Raw genomic sequence first — 27,021 nt, forward strand, 5'->3', positions numbered from 1 at the left:
AAATTTTTTCATATCTTTCAGAAAGGTCGGAATTGAATTTAAGAAACTTTATAATTAAATTGAAACTTTTTATCTTCATGGAAAATAATCACAATCATAGTATAAATTGTCCTATCTTCTATGGAAAAATTTAGAATTGAACTTTAAATTTTTATGTCTTGGTAAACTTAAGTGATATGGAAACTTTTTATTTTCTCTGGAGAAATTAGAAATGAATTGTGTTCTTTGATAAAATTCAGAAGAGAACAAGAAATTTTCTATCTTCTACGAAAAATTTGGAACAGTATTTTAAATTTTTTCATCTGTTTGAAAAAAATCTAAACTGAAGTGGAAAATTTCTATATTGTTTTTTGAAAATATAAATGATCAATAACTTGTTTCATTTTCATTTAGAAACTTCAGAATCGAATTTGAACTTTCCTTGACTTAGTTGTGAAAATTTTAAATTGAAATGAAAATTTTTAATCTTCATAGAAAATAATCACAATCATAGTATAGCTTTTCCTATCTTCTATGTAGAAATTTAGAACTGAACTTTAAATTTCTTTATGTCATGGCGAACTTAAAACTGAAGTGGCAGCTTTTTATGTTCTCTGGAGAAATTAGAATTGAATTGTGTTCTTTGATAAAATTCAGAAGAGAACTTGAATATTCACGATCAAAGTATAACTTTTCCAATATTCTATGAAAAATTTGGAACAGAACTTTAAATTTTTTTCATATCTATGTGAAAAGTCGGAACTGAATTTAAGAAAATTTAGAATTAAAGTGAAACTTTTTATCTTCATGGAAAATAATCACTATAATATTATAACTTTTCCTATCTTCTACAGAAAAATTTAGAACAGAACTTTAAATTTTTATGTCTTGGTGAACTTAAAACTGAAGTGGAAGCTTTTTATTTTCTCTGGAGAAATTAGAATTGAATTGTGTTTGTTGGTAAAATTCAGAAGAGAACTTGAATTTTTCTATCTTCTATGTAAAATTTGGAATAGTATTTTAAATTTTTCATCTCTGAGAAAAATCTGAACTGAAATGGAAAATTTTTATATTATTTTGGAGAAATAGAATTGATCAATAACATATTTCATTTTCAATGAGAAAATTCAGAAACGAAGTTGAACTTTTCTTCTTCCGAGAAAATATATTGAACAGAACTTTAAATTTTTTCATCTCTTTGAGAAAGGTGGGAACTGAATTTAAGAAAATTTAGAATTAAAGTGAAACTTTTTATCTTCATAGAAAATAATCACAATCGAAGTATAACTATTCCTATCTTCTAAGGAAAAATTTAGAACTGAACTTTAAATTTTTTATGTCTTGGTAAGCTTAAAACTGAAGTGGAAGCTTTTTATTTCCTCTGGAGAAATTAGAATTGAATTGTGTTCTTTGGTAAAATTCAGATTAGAACTTGATCTTTTCTATCTTCTAAGAAAAATTTGGAACAATATTTTAAATTTTTTCATCTCTTTGAGAAAAATCTGAATTGAAGTGGAAAATTCTATATTATTTTGGGAAAATAGAATTGATCAATAACTTATTTCATTTTCATTGAGAAAATTCAGAATCGAAGTTGAACTTTTCTTCTTCCGAGGAAATATTTGGGACAGAACTTTAAATTTTTTCATCTCTTTGAGAATGGTCAGAACTGAATTTAAGAAAATTTAGAATTAAAGTGAAATTTTTTATCTTCATAGAAAATAATCACAATCATAGTATAACTTTTCCTATCTTCTACGGAAAAATTTAGAAGTGAACTTTAAATTTTTTATGTCTTGGGACTTTTCTTGTTCCGGGAAAATATTTGGAATAGAACTTTAAATTTGACTCTTTGAGAAAGGTTGGAACGTAAAAAGTTAAAAAATACCATGTTAAAAAATTCAAGAAAGTATTTACAAATTGGGGAGGGGACTCTTTGAGGTTGGAAAATGGGTTTAGGAATGACATTATGAATGGAACTTGTTCATAAGATATAATAAAGCCATAAAAAAGTATTAAAAAAAAATGGCGCGGGGCCTCTTTGGGGGGGCCCGGGGTGGGTGTTTGGGGGGCCCTTGGGGGAGGGTGTCCCTTCTGTGTCTCAATGCACAAAAAATATTAAAAAAATGGGGAGGGGAGGATGGGGAGGGGGAGGGGAGGGGAGAAGGGGAGGGGAGGAGGAGGAGGGGAGCAGAGGGGGAGGAGGGGATGGGAGGGGGTTGGGGGGAGGGGGGTTGGGGGGGAGGTGACGGTGAGGAGTGGGGAGGAGAGGGAGAGGGAGGGTGGGGGGCCCTTTGGGAGCCTGGGGGACCTTTGGGTGCCGGTGGAGGGCCTTTGGGGGTCCTGGGGGCCGGTTGAGAGCCTGGGGGACATTTGGAGACCAGGTGAAGGCCTTTGGGACCCCGGTGGTCTTTTGGGCGCTCGATGTGCCTTGGGGGGGCCGGGGGGGGGCCTTGGCGGGTCGGGGGGGCGGGGGGGAGCCCTGGGAACCTTGGGGGACGGGGGGGTTCCTTCTGGATTGGGGTATGGGGATTGGAACCCTTTGGATCGGGGTAGGGCGATCGGGGCCCTTTGGGGTTGGGTAGAGGACCTCACGACACTGTTCAAATAGAACTTGTTTACTATAACGACCACACTCAAAACCTGTTCTAAAACCCTTTCTAAAATCATCTTTTAAAACGTCTCTAACGGTTTCACCGAAATAATTCCATAACCTATCTAAAACCGTTTCGCCCAAATAATCCCCAAAAAGTAATTTCTGTGTGTTCCTTTTGTTTTTTGGCATCTCTGTGCTTTCACATTTCATATTTCTAGGAAACCCTTTCCTACGTTAATCTCTTTATCTCATAAATGTTCCTAGCTAAACTATTATGGTTTCGTTAGAATATCAATTTACCTCTCCGACTTAAAGCTCCGTGAAGCCGTATTTAAAAATAGAATTTCTATCTCTTTAGACTCCCGCGTAATTCCAAGATAACAAGTGATGTCATTTATGATTCCTGACCCTAAAGATCAATGAAGCCCTATTTAAAAATAGAATATTAATTTTTCTCTCTGTCCTAAAGAACGTTTATCCCTCAGACCTAAGATTAAAGAAGCCTTAATGTTTCTTAATTCCCTCTTCGCGAATCAACAATTTCCCCGCCGATTATGTAAATCCCTCAGGCCTAAAGATTAATGAAGCCATGTTTGTTTCTTAATTCTCCCCTTTGTGAATCAATAATTTTCCCTAGCGATTATGTAAATCAAGTTCACAGGTGCTACTCGTGACAGGACCACGTGGTTTATGGTTTTCCAAGTGAGAAAATTCCTGTTTTTTCATTCTCAGTGAGAAAACCTTAAAACAGACATGAATTGCTGTTGACATCCATAAATATGACAAAGTTCCTGTTTTTCAAATTCTCACTGACAAAAACCATAAAACATCCATAATTTGATGTTGACATCCGAGAAAAACATCAAATAAATCGACCTTGGAAAAAGAGGTCATTGAGCGATTACGTAATCTTTCTCCCTAGGGACTCTATGACCATATTGTTTCATAATTCCACCCAGACGTGAATCAATAATTCCCCCATTGATTATGTAAATCACCCCTCATGCCATTACACGTGGCCAAACAACAACAACAGATCGATTGACCTTGACCTCCATTAGACTCGATCGATAATCCTTGAATAAATTATGTCCCGTCAGAATTAGACTAAATTATAGATGGCAGCACATGTGTTCGTTCTGTACCTCCTGACCCCTTTCTACTCATTATACGATTATTGATGAGAAATAAGTATAATAAGTGATAAAAAGCTCAAAGCTTATAGAACTTTGTGAACAACCAAGCACTATATCAAATAATGGGGGGGGGGAGGGAGGGGGAGTGACTTCAAAAAAGTGGCAACATTGGCGATTATTATATCTGGATAGATATATCACATTAAATAGATAAAACAACTAATATTTAAATATCTCGCTTTTGGACGAAATACAAGTCAATTTTAGGAACCTAAGCATCTTAGAAAAATTACTTTGTAATTCTTGACTTTGTGACATCAGTTTCTCGAGATAAGTGCAAAAATTAATACAAACAGCTGAAATTGACGATTTTTTTTTTTATTTTTTTTTTTTGTATAGCCTAGGGCTAAATCTGAGATCTTGGAAGGGGTGGGAGGGCAGGGACGATATTAAAATGGTAAAGGTCATTATACTTGGAAGGGTTGTTGGATTGAAAATCCTATTTTTCTTTTTCTTTTGTTAATATTTGATCTCTCTATCAGCCTGAAATTTCAATCCCGGAAAGGGTGCCATCAGAAAAACAAACAAGACAAACAAACAAAAAACAGAAACAGAAAAACAAACAAAGAAAACAAACAAAAAACAGAAACTGAAAAACAAACAAAACAAACAAACAAAAAACAGAAACAGAAAAACAAACAAAAAACAGAAACAGAAAAACAAACAAAACAAACAAACCCAAAAACGGTAAATTTCGTAGGGTTTTGTGGTTATCCTTAAGCGACAATAATTTGGTTTTGGCACTATTTAACATTATTCACTTTTGCACCTTTAATGCCTTCCAAAATACGGATGAAGTTTTTATCTTACACAGACAAAGATTATCAAAAAGATGGCCATGTCACCCCCGGACCCATATTACAGGCAGAGTATGAAAATTTTCCTAAGAATTAAGGCAGAAATACAATTAATTTTTACGTTCATTTAATTTTAGGTTATTAGACAAATTATAACAATATACCCCTATCTCAATGCTGTGAACAATACATATTGCCCCCCCTCCACCAAAAAAAAAAAAAAAAAATCAACGCCGCAGATGGCAGTGGCGTTATTTTATTAGACAAATTGGCTTATGAAAATATATGCGTAAAATCAATGAAAGAAGATAAGCCTCTGTCTGTAAAAAAATAAAAATAAAATTACAGTAATTTTAATAGAAATATCACCCAAGTCTGTCGGTAAAAATGACCAGACAGTCGGTAAAATCCATGCCCCCCCCCTTCCAGCTGTTTGGCTGATGACGCCTCTGGTAGTTATTTGGAAAGGGTGCTGGATGGAGAATGTAATGGTTATTTTTCTTTTCTTTCTATTTTATCTCTGTGTCAGCTTGAAATTTTGACCATGGAAAAATAACCCTTGCTTCAAACTGTGTGTTTTATTTCTCATAATACAGAAAAAAAAGAAACAAAAATCACCATCATAACCAAGATTACTGAAAAATAACAAGGAGTGTGGATTGATGATTTAATATGTATACTGATTTTCATATTTGAAAGTTTTGTAAATTGTGGACGTATTAAAGCTAAATAAGAGGGAAAACGTCAAAAGTTTGTTTTGTTTTCAGTAAAGTGCAAATACTGTTTCGGTCTTTAGAAGGCCTACATCTCATAGTTTATACTCGTTTTGTGTTTTACACGGTTATTTATTTTAATTTCTGTTGGTTTTATGTTTCATCTATTTATTGTGGTTCATTTATTGTTGTTTTACGCTTGAAAATTAGTTTAACTTTTTTCTGCTCTTATTTGGTTTAATGTAGCTCTTAAATTTCATTTGAAAAACTTCTTCTGTGGAAAAAGTTATTAAAAATTAATTTCTGTTCGTTTAAGTTGACATAGTTTACTGGTTAAGTTTAAATCTATTCAGGTTTTCTGTGTAAGAATCCAGATTTTGGCTAACTATTTATATATTGGACAAAATTTTTCACCAATTCTTAATAAAATACGCCTTTTGAAAATGAGTATCAAGCTAGCGTTCAAAGGAAAAGGTTTTTTTACGGAATGAACAAAATTATATATATATAGAAAATTTGAAAACGAACACAACTAACTTGCGTTCGAGAAGCACACTGAATTATCTAGGGGGGATGTAAACTTTTTACGTTCTGCAATTATGGTTTAAAAATTCTAATTTTTAACATTGAATTTAAAAGATTCCGTTTTAAGTTAAAGAATAATTACCATTAGGTTAAAAAAATTACGTTGTACTATAACAACAATTATTATTAAGGTTTCTACATGATCATTTGATCTTTATAGAACATTCCACCTCGGGTTACTCTTTTAAATCCGAGACTTGTACAAATGAAAAGAATACACAAATTATAAAAGCAAGTGTCGAAACAGTTAAGCCTCCACTCACCTGAAAATCCGCTTCCCTCATAATTTCTTTCCTCCAACGCAACAGAAAAGCTGCACAAACATATAAGTGAAATCTTGCAAAACCATATTCTTCACTCAAGCAGGTATCCCACAGGCGAATGGTGCAGCCAAGTGGAAGCTCTCTCATTAGCAAGTTGTTCATCCAGCGAAAAGAAAATTGTAAGTAATCCACTTCATTCTTCGTCAAATGAGTATGTAATTGAACTAAAGCCGAAAAAAAAAATCGTAAATGCACAAAAAACGAGGGTCAGGTATAGTGGTACTCGCCTGACCCACGAGTGGTACCCGTGGGTCATGTACAAAAACACATATCTTCCAGAAAATAAAAGGATTCCTCGTTTTGAGACAATTTCACGCTTTAAATGTATTTCGAAAAACATTAGCGTATGTCTTTCAAAATCAATGCCGATTTTTTAGAAGAGGCAGCCAATCTAAACAACCATAATCTGTTCTGAAACTGACATGATGTAAAGCACTTCAATTTTTCATTATGTCATTGCTGTTTGCACGCCGCATCAATTCTATTCTGCTATTTCATTTAAGGATATCATCAGGCAGACTTTGAACTATCAATACTTTAAAACAAACCTTCAATAAATATTTTTAACTAGTGTAATAAATATTTTAAAACGGTCTGTTTTGCTATTGTGCTTCCAACAGTCTATTTTAGTTCCATCCTAATTCCAGGAAAAGGGAAGATTTTTATGGTAGCACACCAAAAGCAAGGGACAAGGGGGACCAGACACCTCAGAACGTGCCTGGAAAAAGTATCCTTGCACATGGTATGAAAAAGCTTAGAGAACTACACATACTTGAGGATTACCTTTCATTGAATTAAACTTTTTATACATTTACACGAAACGGTGGCTTTCTGTCGCACTCAACATACCGAAAATCCGTTTATTGACTTAAAACTTTCATGGACCCTCCCCCCTCCTTATGCGGCTAAATACAAGATTCATTACTAGTTTTGCTTACGGGAACACACTTACGAACCTTTAGATTAAATAATCTTTTGAGAAACTAGGATTAAAATACATTTTTTTATAAATTAAATCAGCCTATGAGGTTTATCCCAAAATGAACTTAGGAAAGCTTATAAATTTATGTTGCCATAAACTAAAGGCATAAATTTAAATGTAAATTAATAAAATGGTTTTTGACTTTGTACGAAGATAAATAAATAAAAAAACACGTTTTTCTAACTAGAGTAAGGATCAACATTAAAAGTTAAAACGAATAGAAATTATTCTGCATATGAGGGGTGCTACCCTTCCTCAACCCTCGCTCTTTACGCTAGTCAATTTTTTTTATCCTTCTCGTTCAAAACCAACGTCTCGTTTTTTGAGTAGTCTTTCCTAAAGAATCAGAACAAAAAGTCAAATTTTAGCGTAAAGAGCGAGGGTTCAGGAAGGGACAATTTCTGTTCAATTTAAGTTTTAAATTTGCTCCTTACTTTCAGTAGAAAAAACTTGCTTTTTTATTTGATTTCTGATCATTTAAATCGTGCCAGGAAATCTCCTTCCCTCCCACCCCATGTAACATTTCTTATATAAAATTCCCCGGGAAACTTTCCTCCTGACGGTAAATTCTTCCTGTGAAAACTCCCCCTCCCTACCCACAGAAAATTACCCAAGATTTCGTGTATATTTCCCAATAACAAATACTATGTGAATAGTATTGGCAAATTGCGTAAATTACAGCCCTTTCCCCAGAGACTCTGGAGGGTCATATCATCACTAAGAGCAGAGTTTTAAATATGATGAATCAAATGGCTTAAAATTGTGATTAGATGCCTTTGAGGAAAAAACGGGCGTGGAAAGTGGGCTAGTAGCACTTCATTTTTTTTGTCACTAAAAAAGGGCACTAGAACTTTTAATCTCCGTTCAAATCTTTCTTCTGACAAAAAGTAAATTTTGCACATTTTTGTAGATAGGAGCTTGAAAACCTCTACGGTAGGGTTCTCCAATAAGTTGAATCCGACGGTGTGATTTTCATTAAAATCACTTGAACTTTTAGGATTGTTTCCCTTTTTTTTCGGAAATCAGGCAAATTTCCTCAGGCTCATAGCTTTTGATGGGTAACATTAAACTTAATGAAGTGCATATATTTGGGATCAGCATAAAGAACTAATTCTTTCGATATATCTATTTTCTTTTTTATCAAAATTCCGTTTTTTAGAGTTTCGGTTACAATCGGACTGAGTCGCTCCTTACTCAAAGTGGATACCCCGAACTGTTTAATTCTTTCGGTTTCGGTGAAATAAGGAGTAATAAACAAGGTTTTTACTATATATCCCTCCACCCCTCATCATCAATGCTCTTTACATAGAGTAAATATTTATACACAAGAAAAAAGAAAAAGTGCCAATTGCCGGGAGAAAGGAATTTCTCTACAAACTTCAATCGGTACTCGGTAGTGAGGGAAAGATTTTTTTGTTTTTCATCCAACCGAACATTTTTGTTAACTTCACAAAAATAAAACCACCAATTTTTTGGATCTATTCATATATTTTTATTTCATTTTCGTTAGAAATTTCCACATGTGTAAATCGATATAATAGATAGACTAATGGACATTAATTGCATTAGTGGAAAGGAGCATGTATTAGTATTTTTTTTTTTGTATTTTTTTTGTTCGCTATTGATCCTGACTAAGGCCATGGAAAAGAACATTGCAAATACACGCTAATACATTGATAATAACACTAAAAGTAATAGATAATTAAAAAGTACCATCAACTCGTTGGATGAGATCTTTGAGAAGTTTAATTTTTGACTGGATTCCCGGCTGGGCGAAGGTATAATTGTCTTGAATACCATCCAACAGCCAGGACAACAACCAAAATGCATCTGCCTCTATTATCTGTAATGAATCGCTCGAGAGGCTGCTCACATCAAAGTTTTCTATGTCAGACGCTAGAATTCAAATTTTTGGCTAGATAATTAACTTTAAAAAAGCTTTTCTCAAAAAAGTCAATACCGATATTAAAACCTAAGACGAGAAGAACTAAAGTCATATGATTTGAAACTAAATGTAAACTTCAAACGAACAGAAATGATCATAAGTCGGTTGTATGTTAGTAAAAATAATATTAATTCATATATTTTCCATTAAAATACATTATAACATTAAAATATTAATAACGCTAAATAAAATTTAGACTTCTAGGAATTCTTTTTTTATATGAGTATGTTTGAAACAATCCAATTACTTTCAATACACAATTAAGAACATGCGATATGAAATAAGTTTAAACTGAAACACATCTTCATCAAAATTACATTTCAAAATTGTATATATGCATTAACTTTTAGTACTTTTCAGCGAGATGAAGCTAAAAAAGAAAAAAGAAAAAATAAAGTGACAAAAAATGTCCATGTAAGGTAATAAAATTATATCGAAACTTACAAACATTATTATTGTAGAACTGTTTTTTCCTATCCTAAAACTTGATTTCTAGGCTCTATTTCTTTTTTAATGCTACGACGAATTAAGAAAAAATTCAAAATACATTTCAGCAAGGCACAGATGCCATTCTATCTTTTAATGACCTAGAGAGGGTGGCAGCCCCCCCCCCAGACATGCTTAGCTTCATCTATTCATCCATAGAACTATCTTAATTCCGTAATAATTTTCAAACCTTTATTTTTTCATTATATTTCTATTCATTTTTTAATCGGTACCGTTTTATATATGAAAATTAAGAAATGTCAAATCGAACCAAAAATCTCGATTATCCCTTATTTCCATGGCTATCTACCTTAGTTCTGCCCTAGGATGGATGGATGAATGATAGACTATCTATCAACAATTAAAAATGACATCATTTTTATACAATCCTGAAAAAGGCTTTTGCCAGCTTTCCCTCTCACTCAGACTATCTGTCTCAGATTTGTCTCCAATTGGCCATGGCTTGTTGGCAACTTGATTTTAATTCATTTAATTTATTGTTTGGATTAATCGGAAAACGCTTGAGATACGAGACAGTTCTCTGGCCTTATTCCCAAAATATTGTCTTAGAATAACAAATAGAAAAAATTAGAGACCCATAAAAGGAGCATTTTCCCAGGGGTTCAAGAGTGCTGCCATCCATTTTACAAGTCCTTCTTGGTTGTGATTCTATTTAGTTCGGGCTTTATTTTCTGAGTTTAAGATTGAGTCAGAGGAACGGCATCATATGTGCCTCCTAAACTTTAATAGTTCTCTCAATGCTTAAGAGATTGGAGGTTTCCCTTTACTCCTTCTTAGTAGTGATATTAGACAGTTGTACCACAGCAAAAAACAATTTTTTGAACTAAGAAAGATGGAATTTTTTTTGTTAAGGCTGACCGATACTTAATGAAGCGCTAAATAATACACATTGCATTAGTCTTTTTTTGTATTAATCGGTCCTGTATAGGTCCTTTATGTAATTAATTAAAAAAACTTTTCGAAAAGGAAGTTTTTCAAAGAAAAGTAAAGGCCATTTTAAACTTAAGATCCGCAGATACAAATACCTGATGAAATTCAAACTCAAAACGACCTGAAATTACTATTAAAGAATAAATGAAACCCAAAACGAACAGAAATTAAATAAACAATCATAGCAAAAAAACATAAAACAAGTAATAATATAAATGAATTAATAAATCTTAGAGCGATTAATGCTTAAATTGATTATGCAAATCAAGCTTAGAACAAAAAAAAAATTTTTCTATTGAAGTATAAATGAAACCCAAAACGAACAGAAATTAAATAAACAATCAATGCAAACAAACATACAATAGATACTAATGTAAATAAATAAATAAATATTAAAACGTGTGAAACATAAATTGAAAAGGTAAATCAAGCCTGAAACGAACCAAAATCCCTACAAACAAGAGTTTGGGTATCGCCTCCTTCTCTCATTATAAAAGTCTAAAACCTGCTGCTTCATTGGTGCTTTTCTGAAAACGAATTGTATTATAAATATTTTCTTTTGTACTTAATATTGAAAATAAACGTTAAAATTAGAGTAAAATTTTGAACTGATGATCCTTCAGCAATTAACATCATTATCATCAAATATTAAGTTTAATTTATTAGTTCTTTCTAAAATTGCTCAAGAGGAATATAGTTTCACTACAAACAAGAGTTTAACTTTTAACTTTTAATTTCCAATCAAATGAGCTCTTTCTGAAGTTTATACGAGCATCCCTTTCATAAGAACCATATACGGCCCCAGGACGTAACTTACAACGCCTGCCCCCCGGGCCCAGAGGGGTTGCGTCAACACCAAAGTTTTTGTTATTTGATCTTTGAACTAATTTAGAAAACGGCTATCTCAAAATGTGTATCGGATGGGTTTGAGGAAAAAGAACGTGGGGATGGGGCTAGTTGCCCTTCGCTCTCTTTTGACTCTTAAAGATTGAACTGAAAATATCAATTTCCATTCAAATGAGCCCTCCGAAGTTTTTACGAGCATCTCTTCCATAAGAACCATATATGCCCCCAGGGTATAACCTGCAACGCCTACCTATGGGCCCTGGGGGTTTGTTTCGACACGGGAGTTTTTGCTATCTGACCTTTGAACTATTTTTAACAAAATGGCTATCTCAAAATTTTATCGGATGCATTTGGGAGATAAGGGGCATGGGGGGATAGTCGCCCTTTGATCTCTTTTGACTCTTAAAAACCAAACTAGATCTTTCAATTTGGTATCAAATGAGCCCTCTCTGAAGTTTATACGAGAACCCTTCCATAGCAGCTATATCAGCTATACCCCCGCTATACCCCCATAGCAGCTATACCCCCGGGAATAAATTACAACGCCTACCCCGGGCCCTAAAGGATTGTGTCGACCCCGGAGTTTTCGTTACATGATCTTTGAACCATTTTGAAAAAAATGACTTTCTCAAAGTTCTTATCGGATGAATTTGAGGACAATAGAGCGTGGAGGGGGGGGGGCTAGTTACCCTCCGACCTCTTTTGACTGACAAGTCCTTCGATACGAAGTGCCCGGGTATGGAGAACCAAAAAAAACACATTGTGCCCCCATCGTTCTTTACTTAGGCAGCGCGCTAGTGCTGCCTATGAAAGGGGCAAAACACCCCCAAAAGGGCGAGTGACTTAATGAATATTCCAGCGATGATTACCATTCTCGCTGAATTGGCCTACCAATATTAAAAATGACTGTGAAAAGCAGGGTTAAAGGAGGGACTAGTAGCCTCCTTCACATTTAAAAGAGCATTGGATCAAACAGTTCATAGTAACAAATTTTAGATAAAGCAACCCTTGCCAATAGAAACCGAAACTCTAAAAAACGACGTTTTTATTCAAACATATATATATAAACAAAATGGGTATAGAATGGAGCGTGCAATACAAGTGAGGGGGCCAAAGCTCCCCCCTTATTGAGGACATGATAGTTTATTTTAGGTTATCACACTTTGCTCTAAAATGTGAACACTCTGAAAAAACTCTTTTTTCGTAGCATTGCAGTCCAAAAGTAAAACTTTGATTTAAACAGTTGGGTTTGAGAGGGCGGTAGCCATCCTCACATTTATGGTAGCCCCGGATATGCTTTTCAAAACAAACAGAAATTAAATAAAAAAAATAAGTTTTACTCAAAGAAAGTAAAGAGTGACACGAGAACTTAAAACCAACAGAGATTATTCCGTATACGAGGGGAGTCCTTCCGCCTCTTCAACACCCGCTCTTTAAGCTAAAGTTGGACTTTTTGTCTAAACTCTTTGAGTAGTTTCTTATACAACACTGCCGTTTAAAATTAAAACAAAAAGGAACTATAAAAAACAGATTTGAGTTTTCAGTATGGCAATATAAAAAATATCACTAATCATAGGCAGCGCAACATCGCTGCCTAATGAAAGAGCGATGTGGACACAATCTGTTATTCATTTATTGTTTTCCTTTTCACCAAGGCACTTTGTATAGAAGGAGTTGTCGCATAGACTTCGGAGGGAGCTTATTCGACTGAGAATTGATAATTCTAGTACCTTTTTCAAGAGTCAAAAGTGATTGTTGGGCAACCTAACCCCCCCCCCCCCCACTTCTATTAATTCTCCAAACATATCCACTCAAATTTCGATATAGCCATTTTGTTCAGCAAAGTTGAAAAGTAGAGAAACCATGTCTCTAGGGATGTCAACCCCCCCCCCCCCCAAGGCCCTCAGAGCAAAGGCTGTATGTTATTCAATTATTCAATTCACCAATTTAGTATTACATTTTATTACATTTAGTAGTACATTTAGAATTTGTAATTGGGAAAGAGGTCATGACTGATCTTTAGTGTTCAAAAGACCAAGCGCATTTAAGTGAAGCTTTTAGAGATTGTTGAGGGGAGTGTTGAACTAAATCAAAATACGCTACTTGCATACAGTTCACCAATAGGGCGTAGCACAGGAATGGCTTAGGCCTAGGGTATTAAGTTGGAACTTTCAGAGAATGAATAGGGGGATGATAAGTTGACCAACAAGGCAATATTTGCATGCTATTACTGCTACTACTACTACAACTACTACTCCTACTACTACTGCTAATACTACTACAGCTACTGCTTCTGTAGCAACTACTACTAGACCTGAGGATGTTGAGGCGGAAATTTTAGGAAATGTAGAGAGGAAAGTTGAACTAAATCAAAACATTCTATGTACATACAGATTGTCAAAAGGGGATATAAGCAAAATATTATGAATGGATTACCATATCAAGCTGGAGCTTCCAGGGCATGATGAAGGGGATGTTCAACTGACCAAAAGGCAATATGTACATGCTAATACTGCTTCTAATGCTAATGATATTACTGTTACTACCAGTGTTCTAGGCCTAGAAAGGGTGACAGCTGTTCCCCCTCCAGTTTTTCTGGCATCTAACATTGAATTCCTTTTATTTAGATTTTTACACTCCTATGGTATACCTTACTCCCGCCCCAGATTATGAGGCCTAAACCGCTACCGCTATGAGGCCTGAAAGTGGCTACTATAGGATAGTAATACTAAGGCTAGGAGTACAAAGGTGAATACCACCGTCCAAAAGTGGGGTAGCAAAGTAGCAATGCTACATGGCAGTTTTCAAATTTGTTGGCATATTTTGTCTGAAAATACCATTTTTACATATAAAAATAATTTTTGCTCAAAGAAAAGCTGTCAAAACACAAATTGTGCTCCGCCGTAAAAAAAAAGACGGGTAGCATAGTAGCAATACTACTTGGCAGTTTTCTGGCCTAGTAAAATTTGTTGGCAGATTTTGTCCAAAGATACGAGTTCTTCTATTATCCCCGAAATTTTGGGAATTTCCCCAAAAATATGTCGTCTCGAAAAAAAAAAAAACCAGTCCCCCGAAAATCCTCTTTCGTTCAGGGTTGCCAACCCTACTGACTTATCACTAGTGACAATCCACCCATAGTAACTATCACTTTCACTTGATATAATTTTTTTCAATACTTTCCAAAGTTTTTGTCTCGAGTATTCACTACACATCAAAAACCAGACATAGATCATTGAATTACTGATTTTTCTTCCTGTGTTAGTAAAAGCATAATGTTTACAAAACTGTACTATTTCATCAAAGATTCTCTTGTGACTCCTGGTAAAGAATTTCATTTGAACACGTTTACGTTCAGCGTAATTCTGAGCATCGCTACAAAGACGGTTATTTTAGAACGTCATCGCGAATAGTTTGCCAGGAACTGACAGGAGGGTGATTCCTCTGTAATTCGAGCAATCGCTATGGCTACCTTTGCGCTTCCATAGAGGAAGGATTATCCCATCCTTCCATTATTCAGGTATGAATTCGGTTAACCAGACGAGGGAGAACAGCATGTGCAGCCAAAGTAGCATTGCCGGTTCTCCATAACTTTAGCAGCTCGACGGTGATCCCACAGGTTCCTGGTGCCTTGTTGTTCTTCATTGTCCGCACGGCATTTTGTATCTCTTCTACTGAAGGAGAATCAGGCTATGGTAGATCTTCACATGTTATTTGCTGAGCGGACGCAGTTAGGTTGGGTTCAACGTTGATTTTTTCGGCGTTTAGTAGCTTATGGAGCTCGTGTGGAAGGATGCAAACTTTGCTTGCTGACTACGTGTTACTGGATATGGGGCTTAAACTTCTAACTAATCGCTCTGAACAGGGATGCCCCGACCTCATGGATGCAGATCGAGTCCACCCCAGGGTTTCTTAATCAGAACCCAGGCCCAGGGACGGTTGTACTTGCGCCCCTCCTCCTGAAAATAATTGCAAATAAAAGAAATGTTACCCGAACTTCGGATCTTATTGGTTTTAATTCAGCCAAAAAACATGATTCATACAAAATTGTATCTTATAGCCGAAAGTAAAAAGTCGGTTATTATTTCCAGATTGTTTTCTTGTAAAGCTTTATATTATTTTCATACTTTTTTTTTACAAACAGTTGGTCTTTATTTCTTACTCTGCTACCCGATGTCTGTGTTTGAAAATTGGTCAAACAGTTCGCGGTAAAGAACTGTAAATAGCTCGACCCAGCAGGAGCCAAAACTCTAAAAATTAGCAACTACACAACAAAAAAAGAGCTGTTTTCGTTTTTTATATTCTTTTTTTTTACTAGGTGATGTATCTCTTCTGAAAAAACTCTTCTCACGAGATGTATGTAGCTCTTCTCTTCTACAAGAAGGGATGTATCTCTCCTCACGCTGCTGTTTTTTAGAACTTGTTCAAACTAAAAGCTCATTGAGTATCAATGTCGCTATGTTAAAATTTACTTTTACGTCGTTGTTATCCTTCGTCCTTGTGCACAAGTTTTTACTTAATCCACTTCTCTTCAACTAAAAGAGAATATTTGTCCAAATCTCACACAAATAGTCAAATTCTCTCAAAACTGTTTAATCGTCAGCTGAAACAATCTTAAAAGGGCTGGTAACTATTAAGGTGTACATACAATTAAAGCAGGTAATGGGAAAGCTGGAACAGGGAAGATTAGCAGCCTGAAACAGCCACACTACAGTGTAGCAGCAATTATCTGTTTATTTTGGGGATTAAATTAGGGCAAAACTAATATTACAGCTTCATAATGCATGTGACTTCCAGGCTGCTAATCAATATTGTTCTCCCAGAACATCAAATGGTGCTTTTTATAATTGTAGTATAGTGATCAATGAGTATCGAGCATGCAGTTGGGTATGCATTATTTTTATAATACCAATAGCATTGGAGTGCACAACTCCATCCATAAAGTAACAGCAGTAAGTTATATACAGTATACTTCAGACTGAATACTATACACTATTAGTATCAGAGTAAACATTACACAGTACTTTAGGCTAAATGGGACATAGCCTATAAAGATGTAAATTATGATGTATCTTGCTAGCATATAGCTTGCCACTGAATTAGATTACATTGTTAATTGTGATTCAGAAAACTATTGACGTTTCTAACTGCAAGTTACATTTGTTACTTTTCTGCAAATTTTAAGTATAAAAACACTTTTTGCTCAAAGCGAAGCTGTCAAAACACAAGTTGTGCTGCTTAAAGTTTCGGCAGCTTTTTGAATTCTGCTACTAGCAGCTTTGGAACTTTTTGCGCACCTGGGTGAACATTTAAGAGACTACTGAGAGGAAAGTTGAACTACATCTGAACACGCTATGTGCATGCAGATTGTCAAAAGGGCGTTCTTTAGGAATGGCTTAGTGTATTAAGTTGGAAATTTTTGGGAATGCTTTAGGGGAGGATCAATTGACCAAAAGGCAATTTGTGCATGCTACTACTAAAACTACTACCACAACAACTATTACTACTACTGTTACTACAGCTACTATTTCTATTGCAACTAATACTAAGGCTAAGAGTATTAAGATAAAAATGTTAGGAAATGTTGAGGGGGAAATCGATCTAAACTAAAACACAATAGCAAGGGCTTATAGTATTAAGTTGAAACTTCCAGGGCTTAATGAGGGGAATGTTCAACTGACCAAAAGGCAAAATACTACAACTACTAGTAGTAATACTACTAATACTGATACTTTCACAACTGCTATAACTACGGCTAAGGGTATGAAAATGATATATCCAGAGCATATTGAGGGGGAAGTTGAAATGAACAGAATTTTTTTCAGCAGAAAAGAGGTCAAGGTGGTAACCACAGCGTGCCTTTAACCTATCTCCAAAAAAATTTGTGTACGCTGAGTTTTTTTTTTGATGTGTTATATCTTCTTTATGCATCTATAATCTTTATTGCAAATGACACCTGAAAATGTTTTAGATATTTACCTTTTGGGGCGAACTCTTGAAGGAATACAAGAAAAAAGGGTGTAACCAGATCATTGATCCCTTGAACGTAACCAGATGCAGGATGTCTTATTGCCCATATATAGAGAATCCTTTCAAACATTTCTTGTACCACAGCCTGTTGAAATAAACTTATCAAGGGACTCATTCGCGGAATGTCAATATGAATCTAGAAACAAAAGATAAAAATTAAAAAAAGAGATACAAGTTTTTTTCTAATTTTTAAACTAGGGACAACGCTAATATCACGTCAGCAGTGACGCGTTTCTGAACAGTGGACGTTTATCTGGAAAACCACTGGTGACCGTTTTAACAAGCTTCCTATGTTTGCAGTTATTTGTGATTAATTTTAGAAACTTTTACCGCAAAATAAGTTTTTCAAAGAAAAGTAAATAGCTCCATTAAATCAAAAATGAGCAGAAATAAAGTCAAATAATCCTCCAAGCGCAGAACTACCACAAGGCACCGACAATAGATAAATGAACTTTTGAACTTTGACTTGATTGAATATAAACACACAAATAAAACACAACTCCAGGGACTGATCAATGATCCCCTAGGGCCTAAATGCAACCCCTGGAGAACTCGAGCATCATATTAATATATCACTGATTAGTGAAAAACCCAAAACGAACTCAAATCACAATAAATAACCCAATCAAACTCAAAACAAGCAAAAATTAACATGAGTAGGGCTGACAACCACCATGGATTCTCAACACCAGAAGAAAATTTGCATTCAACTGAAAAAAAAAATGACAGTGGATTGTTATTTTGACATACATATACTGATATTTATTCCTTAAAGTTTCAATAATTTTTTTATTATTAAAGTAAAGAAAGTGAAAACATTTTAAATATATTTTGTTTTCAGAAAAGTAAAAATTATGGTCTAGTCTTGAAAAGGCATGGGGGTTGTCAGCCCTACTCGTGTTAATTTCTGCTCATTTGAGCTTGACTTGTTATTTATTTTAATTTCTGTTCATTTTGGGTTTCATTTATTTGTTGTCGGTGTTAATCCAGTCATTTTCAAATTTTCACGCACTAGTTTAAATTCAGTAAAAACACACTCCTACAAACAGACAGCAAAACAAGCAATGCAAAGGGTTGGAGCTTACGATTACTTCTTTTAACTTGGTACAAATTGAAGTAACCGGCATGAAGGATAGTGTTAATTGCTTGTAGCCATGGACCACATATTAAAAAAGATTTGTCGTTTTAATTTTCAAATAGTTTATAGTATATGATGATTCCTTGGAAAAGATATATTTGTTTAATATAATATTTTTTACAGCTATTGCTGAAAAGACTCAACTTGATTAATACACTAATGAATATTGAATTTTGATTTAAAAGAGATAAAATAAATGATACAACGAAAGATTTAAAGCCTGATTGGCAAGAACTAGTTCTGCCAGTGACAAGATATATTAGACAGAGGACTCAAGACAACTAGTTAGACGAATACTAAAGTTGGCCTCTGAGAGACAAGTCTCCTTGTCTACCAATCTTCTGTTCAGCAATCTCGACTGCGCCTTTTAGCTCCGTTAACCTTTTACTTATTTTTTAATTAAACTGACGATTCTAATATTGCTTATTGTCAGTAACACACATGGGGGAAGAAGCAACAGGTGAAGGGGCTACAGAAAACAAGACACTTTTCTAATAGCAAGTTTATTTCACTTTCTTGAAACAGAAGCCAACATAAACTAAAAGCTCGCCGTTTTAAAATGCGTATTTGAATAATTTTGTTGAGATACCACTTTTTGACGCTCCAGATTTATGAAAGAGTAAGTAACATTTATAAATTCAGCACAACCCTTGGCTTATGACACCAGGGCTTTTCTTCCGGTAGAACCGTATTATACTGCTATAGGAAATCAATTTAGTTCGTAATTTGTCAGAAAAGCGCTTTATAATGAAAACCTTTTTGAATATTTCTAAGTTTTACTTGACAGTTCAGAGATAAAGAAGCTCTTTAGGTGCTATCTAGTTCAGCAAGGGTTTCTATTATATTTTGTATGTGTGCGCCAGCTACTGAGCCCAATCTGTACTGAATATTTGCAGTAGTTGCCATTTATGAATCAATTCTAAAGAATATGTCAAAGAATATTCTAAAATTTGTTGCGGCATCTTGATATTTCTAGCCCCTTCGATTATGACCAGTTTTACATAAAATAAGCAACAAACGTTAAATGTCGTTCTATAAACAAAACGAGAATAGAAAATTCTAAGCTCCATCTGTTCCTCTATCAGCAAAATTCCGGTTTGAAGCTTATTTCCGTTTCTAAAATCAAATTCCAATCAAAATCAATCGGTTAGAAAAAACGCCCACTATATCATAAAATTCTACCCACTAATTAAAATCCAACAAGGACTAGGATACCCGGTTGCAGAACAAATCTCGAAGATTATCTCTTTACATCATTCAAACTTTTACCCTAAAAACAATTTTGGACTGAACTCCGTCTGATGGCTAGACAAATCCAATTAGTGGCACTTGATTAGCTACCCCATTGGTGCCAATTAAGAACAGCCCTTTTTCAGTAGTTTTTCTTACAACATATCCTTGTATATACTGTTTTGTCTGTTTGTATTTACTTTTTTTAAGCTCGATTCATTCTAATATTTTAGCCACGGGAACTATGTTTCTATTACTTAATCGGTCCTGACTCTACCATATTTAGGGAAATAAAATTCTCCAGCAAAACAAAACAATTGCAAAAATTTTTGCTATTTAAGATTCTTACTGTATGAAATTTACAAATATAAAATGAAAATTCCTCTATTTTTTTTTTAAACTAGCCTATTTCTTTCTTATCCAAATCATACACTGATAATTCTTCAGTATTTTTCTGTCGTTCTTTCATATCTGTCATTTCAGTTTTTAAGTTTTCAATATTTTACTTCTTTTACATTTTTAGAATAGAAAATCTTTCTTCCTTCAAAAAAGTTTTTTTGCCAATGACCTTTCTATTGCTAGAAAGAAATGAAGAAACAAAAAACACACAATAAACAAAGAAACGCCTCTTCAATATGTAAAAAATGGATATCACCTATTTTTGTCAGCAAACAAATTAAATAATATAGAAAAGGAGTAGCACTGTTTTAAATAAAATTTACTTGTCTAAATATATCTTGATGGGAGGCGTCCAGTCGTGTACTAAAATACTTGTCTACAAATGCCCAATACTCCTCACGCTTCCTCTTCATAGTAGGCTCTCGTCTGTCTGTGTTTGCTGGCAAATAACCCTAAAAAGGAAGAAAACAGAGTAAAATGTGGATCGAATTAGAACAGGAAAACTGTACAAGTATTAGACTTTTATTCTGCCACAGCAATTATATAGAAAACATTCTGGCAATTTACGTTGTGGGCTTTGATTTTGAGCATCTGAATATATGTCCAGTATTTTGTGTTAAGAAGTATGAAGTTCCAATGGTGTGTCAGATACACTGGAGCACAAAATTTGAATTGAAAAAGAAGAATCATATGTTATGTCTTAAAACGAGCAATAATTGTAGGTATATTTATCTATAAACTTTTTCTTGAAAATGGCTCCATATTCTTTGGGGAAAATTGGAATTCTGGGATTTTCTGGCCTGAAAAAAAAAAACGATCTAGATGGGTCTCGAATTTGAGAAAATTTGTTAAGAGCCTTGATTTCGGAAAAAAATTTATATGAGTGACGTCATATCTATAAGCACATTTCAAGAGCATAAATACCACATTTTTGCCTCAGGAGTGGTTGTATCGTTTTGGTGTCTATGACGCTTGCAACGTTACGCAAGAAACACAACTAAGTATAAAAAACCTAGTGTAATGAGTCTTTTTACAAAAGGCGTTTTCAGCAGTTTCATAATACCTAGAGGACAAAAACATGAATTAACAATTACTTAAAATTAACAAACTGACCCATCAAATGAGACAAGATCAAGAGGACGACCTGAGATATATACGCTCACAATGGATGAAAATGAAAAATGTCAGTTTGGAAATGCTGCCGCCCTAGCCACTTCTTCATTTCAGGAAAAAAATAAAGATCACTCATGGAAGTCCATTGTTGTAGATGATCAGATATGAGTTCAGTATGGAACATCCTCAACGAAATAACAAGCAGAACATTGGACGCAAACAAATTCCAAAACAAACCAAAAAACTCAAACATACGTTCATCAACCACAAGGTTATGATAACTTTTTTTTGGCATCAAAAGGTACCAAAAAGGAAAGAGGAAAGACAAAAAAGGAAAAACGGATATTACAAAAGACGAATAGCAACCTGATGCCAATTATCATCATTGACAACACTACCCTTTTATAACCAACTCAAAAATAAAAAAGAACTAATTTCAGAAAATTAATCAATAAACGTATTTAAACGAATTAGCCAGAATAGAAATATATGCAAACTATAAGAAATAATAATAATAACAAACAAATATAATTATCATTAACTATTTATAGGTTAAATAAACCTTTAAAATTAAGCAGGTATACAGTGGAATGTGCCAAAGGAGCGACAGCTCCGTACCACAAATAGATGTGTTTAAACATTATTGAAGATGCCACCAAAGGGTTAACATCAGAGCGAACTCAAGGCGGGGCAGGGACTCTTACGCTTTTAGAGCATCGTAGGTAATACGACAAGTTGTCGGATACAAAAATAGGACACTGGAAGACAATTTGAACTTTCCCATGCAGTCATACAAAAGTAAAAGAAGCACATACAAGGACGTAAACTAGCATGAGATTTAAGACGGTTTTAACAGCAGAAGCATTTTCAAACTTTAAAACTAGTCTACCCTTCTCACGAAGAGACACTCTACTTAGGTAAGACAAGGTGCTATTTCGTCACCGACAGCATTTAATAACAGTATTGTAATACCACATTCAAAGTCACTTATGACTTATATTATCTGTGGTATTGAGTTGTCTTTGATTGGTTATACAGATGACGTGCTAAACCTGAGTCGGTCTCTGCATGGGCTAGAAGCCAATTTTATCAAGTTGCAACAAGAGTATGCCCATGTTGGAATCCAGCTTAATGCTGGAAAGTCTGAGGTGCTGCTTTTAAACTCGAAATCAGATGCTGGTCGGAGTGTCATACTTGGTAATTCTATTGTTGAGCTCACGGATCATATTGTATATCTGGGCCTCCCTATTGGACGGTCCATACTAGAGACGCGGCGGTTACTGCTTTCTCATTTTCAGAAGCGGTCTTTTTTTTACGTATAGCTGTATAGTGGCAAATAAGCGGGAGTTTGATCTGTTGGCCCAGGTGTACAATGCTATGGTTTTGCCTCACTATCTGTACCTTAGCCCATTTTGGCGCATTTTTACCGTTGCAGAAAAACTTAAATAACGTTCACTGTACTACAAGTATGCAAAGTTTTGCTGCGTTTACCACCGGGGACAAGTAATAGGTATGTTACGTGCCAGTACAGTGTTACCAACCCTGAAGAAGCGGTTCTGTCACAAACTGATCGATATAATTCATCTGTCAAGACCCCCCCCCCCCCGTGGGCTTATGTTTTACAGCAGGAGTCGGCATCTGTTTCTGATTGTTTTGTACTTTGTTTTGTTTGTGTCAGATGAATTAGTGTCTTGTGCTTTTTCTTCTTTTTTGTGCTTCATCTGTTTTCCATTGATGTGTTTTAAATATATTCATTCATTATACTCCGTAAATTTGACTAAAAAGCCGACATTCACCTAGTAGAACAGCAGGAAATATATGACTCAGTCAAGGCGAATAAAATAATTCGTCAAATAGATCCGGGGAATGTGTACATCAGCATACGTAAGATGCTCAGATTCCTAGCAGTCCTGACTTTTATTCTAGCCGACATTCACCAGATAGAACAGCAGGAAATACATGACTCAGTCAAGGCGAAGAAAATAATTGGTCAAATAGATCCGGGGAATGTGTACATCAGCAAACGTAAGATGCTCAGATTCCTAGCAGTCCTAAATTTTATTCTATTAATGTGGAATTGGTGAAACAAAGTCTCTTCAAGAAGAATTCCAAGGAATCAGACATAGCCACTTTCATATCTAAAGGAAGTACCACATGACGCATGTGTCACACGAATACCCAGAAAAACTGCAAAAAGTCTAGAACAAAACTTAAGACTTGGAAACATTAAAAGTCAGATACTTCACATCAAACCATGAAAAGTACTTGTTAAATACAGCAAGAATATGTGTCTCCACCATCCAGAATATGCGGTCAGATAAGACAACGTAATGTCACAAGGAAATACAGCTAAGTTATCATCGGAATCTGACTAGAGTCTGGATTCAACAGCACGAGAGGGTTGACACAAACGGCAACACAACTTTAGAATGCACATATCTGAGGCCTTAAAAAGATTGTTAAAATAAATATGAAAAACTGTAAACCCAGGATAGACCCTTGTGGGACTCAAGTTTCAACTTCAAACTCAATTAGAAGGTTTGTGCCAATAAAAATGTTCCTTCTCGAAAGAAACAATTGGAACCAAGACCGAGTGCTTGCTCGCACTGCAAAGAGGCCAAGTTTTTCATGAAGAGTGTCGCTAAGAAGTCGAATGTTTTTTTTTTACATCCAAATATATACAGTACTTTGGATTAACCCGAGATCGAAGGCCGAATGAATGAAACTAAGGAGAAGCACATGCATACTCAGTCGAATCACCAGAACAAAACCCAAACTGGAATTCATAAAGGAATTGTTTAGCATTAAGAGAGCTTGTGAGTTTCGCTAGAATGTCCTTTCAAAAATCTTACTGACAAAAGACAGGAGAGAGTAATTTGAGTAATTGTAATTGTAGTAATTGTAATTTGAAGGGTTGCTTCTTAAGTCGCCTATCAAAAAGCCTCTTGCCCTTCCCCTTCCAAGTGCTTTTGAGAAAAAAAACCAGACCATAAGAAGCTCGAACAAGGTCAGTTAATGGTGAAAAAACTGCTGGTAAAATGAATTTGATGACGTCAGTAGGAATGTGATCTAAGCCAGACAAGTAAGTGTCATGAAGTGAAGTGACAATCTTACAGATTTCAGGCTTGGATACAAGGTCCGGTGCCATTGATTTTAGATAAAGCAGGGGTCTCAATAAGACTTGTAATCCCGATCAGTAGATGCTGGAGAAATAGCTGTTGCTGTGCTTTTCCCAAAAGTGGAGAAATAAGACACTAGCTGAATTGCAACAGCTTCTTTATTCGACAAAACTGGCCGTTGATTACTAGACATTCAGGTAAAATTGATTTTGAAAAGCCTGGTTTCAGAACCGAATTAATTATTTGCCAGGTCTTTCTTACATTTTTCTCACAGTAAAAGAACTTTCCAAAGAAATCGCGTTTTGATCAAAGAGAAACTGATTTAAATAGAATCCTGATTCTCTTATTTTCCTGATTCTTATTCATCCAGGTGACGGACATAGGAAGAAGTTTTCCATTTTTCAAGGATAACTCTTTCTTCTCCAGCTCTTGAGCATTTTTTTTTTCACCAAGCCTTCGCATAGGAGGTTTGTCGTAGAAACTTCGGAAGGAGCTCACTTGACTGGAAATTTAAATTCCTAGTGTCCCTTTTAAGAGTCAAAAGTGATTAGAGGGCAATCAACCCTCTCCCACGTTCATCATTCCCCAAACACATTCAATCCAAATTTCAAAATTTTGAAATAGCCATTTTCTTTAGCATAGTTGAAAGGTTCAGTGACTATGTCTTTGGAAACGTCAACCCCCCAGAACCCTTGGGACAGGGGCTGTTATGTATTTAATTCGCCCACTGTCTACACTTCCTGAAACATCCCGACATCACAAGGGGGATGTTCAACTGAACAAAAAGCAACATGCGTATACTACCTCTACTGTTAGTACTGCTGTTACTACTGTTACTACTAATACTAATACAACACTACTACTGCTTCTAGTGCTCCTAATACTGCCACTACTACTATGATACTAGTAAAATAAAGGTTAAGGGTATGAAGGTGAAAATTTTATAGAACATTGAGTGGAAATTTGAACTAAATCAGAACACGGTATTTGCATGCATGTTTTCAAAAGGGCGTATCTCAGGAATGGATTAGGGTATTAAAATGGAACTTTCGGGCAATGCTTAAAGGGGAAGATCAATTGACCAAAAGTAATATGTGCACGCTACTACAAATACTACAACCAGTCTTACTACTACTATTACTACTCTAACTGCTACTTTTATTTCAACTACTACTCACGTTAAGAATATCAATATGAAAATTTCAGGAAGTCTCGAGGAGGAAGTTGAACTAAATTAAAATACACTATGAGCATACAGGTTATCGAAAGGGCACATTGGCAATATCATAGCAAAGGCTAATGGTATTAAGTTGAAACTTTCAGAGCTTGCTGATGTTGAAATGAACAAAAGTCAATATGTTAATACTACTGCTGCTATTAGTACTACTGCTATTACTGTTAATAATACTACTAGTCCTACAGCGTGTACTACTGGTACTCACACTACTACTGTGACCTCTACTGTTTTTAAGCCAAGGGTATTGCGGTGAGAATTTTGGAGAATATCGTAATAGTGTTAGACAAATTCAAACTTATGCACACACAAATAATCAAGAGGACGTATCGGCAATGCCTCAGGAAGGATTTATGATATTAAGTTGAAATTTTCAACGTGTGTTGAGGGGCATGTTAAAAAACACCAAAGGTGCTATGTGCATACTGCAACTAACGCTACTACTACTACTACTACGACTATTGCTACTACTGAAGCTGAGGGTATTAAGGTGAACATTTCAAGGAATGTTTTTGTGGATGTTGAAGTAAATCAAAACGAACTATGAGCACGTAGATTGTCAAAAGGGTTTAACAACAATATCTCAGGAACGGTTTGCAATATGAAGTTCGAACTTTCAGGGTATGTTGTAGCAAATTTTGAACTAACCAAAGGGCACTATGTATATACTACTAATACTACTACTTTGATGGATGTAACTAATGACGCTAAAGGCATTAAGGTGAAACTTTTAGGGAGTGTTTAGGGTGGGGGGGGGGTTTCAACTAAATGAAAAAAAACATGCATGCCGGTGTTCAAGGGCACATAAGCAATATTAAAGGCAGTGCAGCGCTATCATAGAAACTTTTAAAGGAGCTCATGCAATTTGAAATGAAAAATTCTAATGGTCTTTTTAAGAGTCAAAGGTGATTGGAGTGCAAGCAGTCCCCCTCCCAAGCCCATTAATTCTTAAAAGACATCAATTAAATTCTATGACAGCCATATTATTCAGCATTGGTGAAAAGTCTAGTAACTATGTCACTGGAGATTGCGGATGTCCCCCCCCCCCAGTCCTTAGAGTAAGTTATGCAATATAAGTAAGGCTGTAAGTCCTGCAATTTGCCCATTGTTTATATATAGTATGTGGCGTTTACATATAGGAAAGACACCATGTTTGACCTTTAGTGTTCAAAAAGACCAAGGACATTCGGGCTAAGCTTTCAGAGTATTGTATTGGGAAAGAGAGTTATTGGAAAAAAAAAATTGTTATTTGTTATCTGGGTTGCAGCGGTAGCTAGCAACCTAGTAAGAGACGATCACGTCCAATGTTAAGAAAATAACCCATAACTCCTAAAAATAGAATAAGATCAGAATAAAAAGTAC

The 27,021-nt window shown here is 35.2% G+C and overlaps 1 protein-coding gene across 3 annotated transcripts in view; it reads right to left on the reverse strand.

Annotated features, from left to right (window-relative positions):
• Tbc1d22 (TBC1 domain family member 22) overlaps positions 1-27,021 on the reverse strand; it is a 100,367-nt gene that overhangs the window by 16,662 nt on the left and 56,684 nt on the right. For all 3 annotated transcript variants that reach the window (XM_089092933.1, XM_089092935.1, XM_089092934.1), the window contains exons 7-10: positions 20,517-20,645; positions 17,376-17,562; positions 8,885-9,067; positions 6,130-6,353 (exon numbers count right to left, since the gene is read on the reverse strand). In XM_089092933.1, coding sequence (XP_088949059.1) covers positions 6,130-6,353; positions 8,885-9,067; positions 17,376-17,562; positions 20,517-20,645 — 723 coding nt within the window. The remainder of the gene's footprint in view (positions 1-6,129; positions 6,354-8,884; positions 9,068-17,375; positions 17,563-20,516; positions 20,646-27,021) is intronic.

The sequence above is a fragment of the Artemia sp. Qi Xiang Cuo genome, chromosome 8 (genome assembly GCF_049724085.1).
Source record: "Artemia sp. Qi Xiang Cuo chromosome 8, ASM4972408v1, whole genome shotgun sequence".
NCBI lineage: Eukaryota > Metazoa > Arthropoda > Branchiopoda > Anostraca > Artemiidae > Artemia > Artemia sp. Qi Xiang Cuo.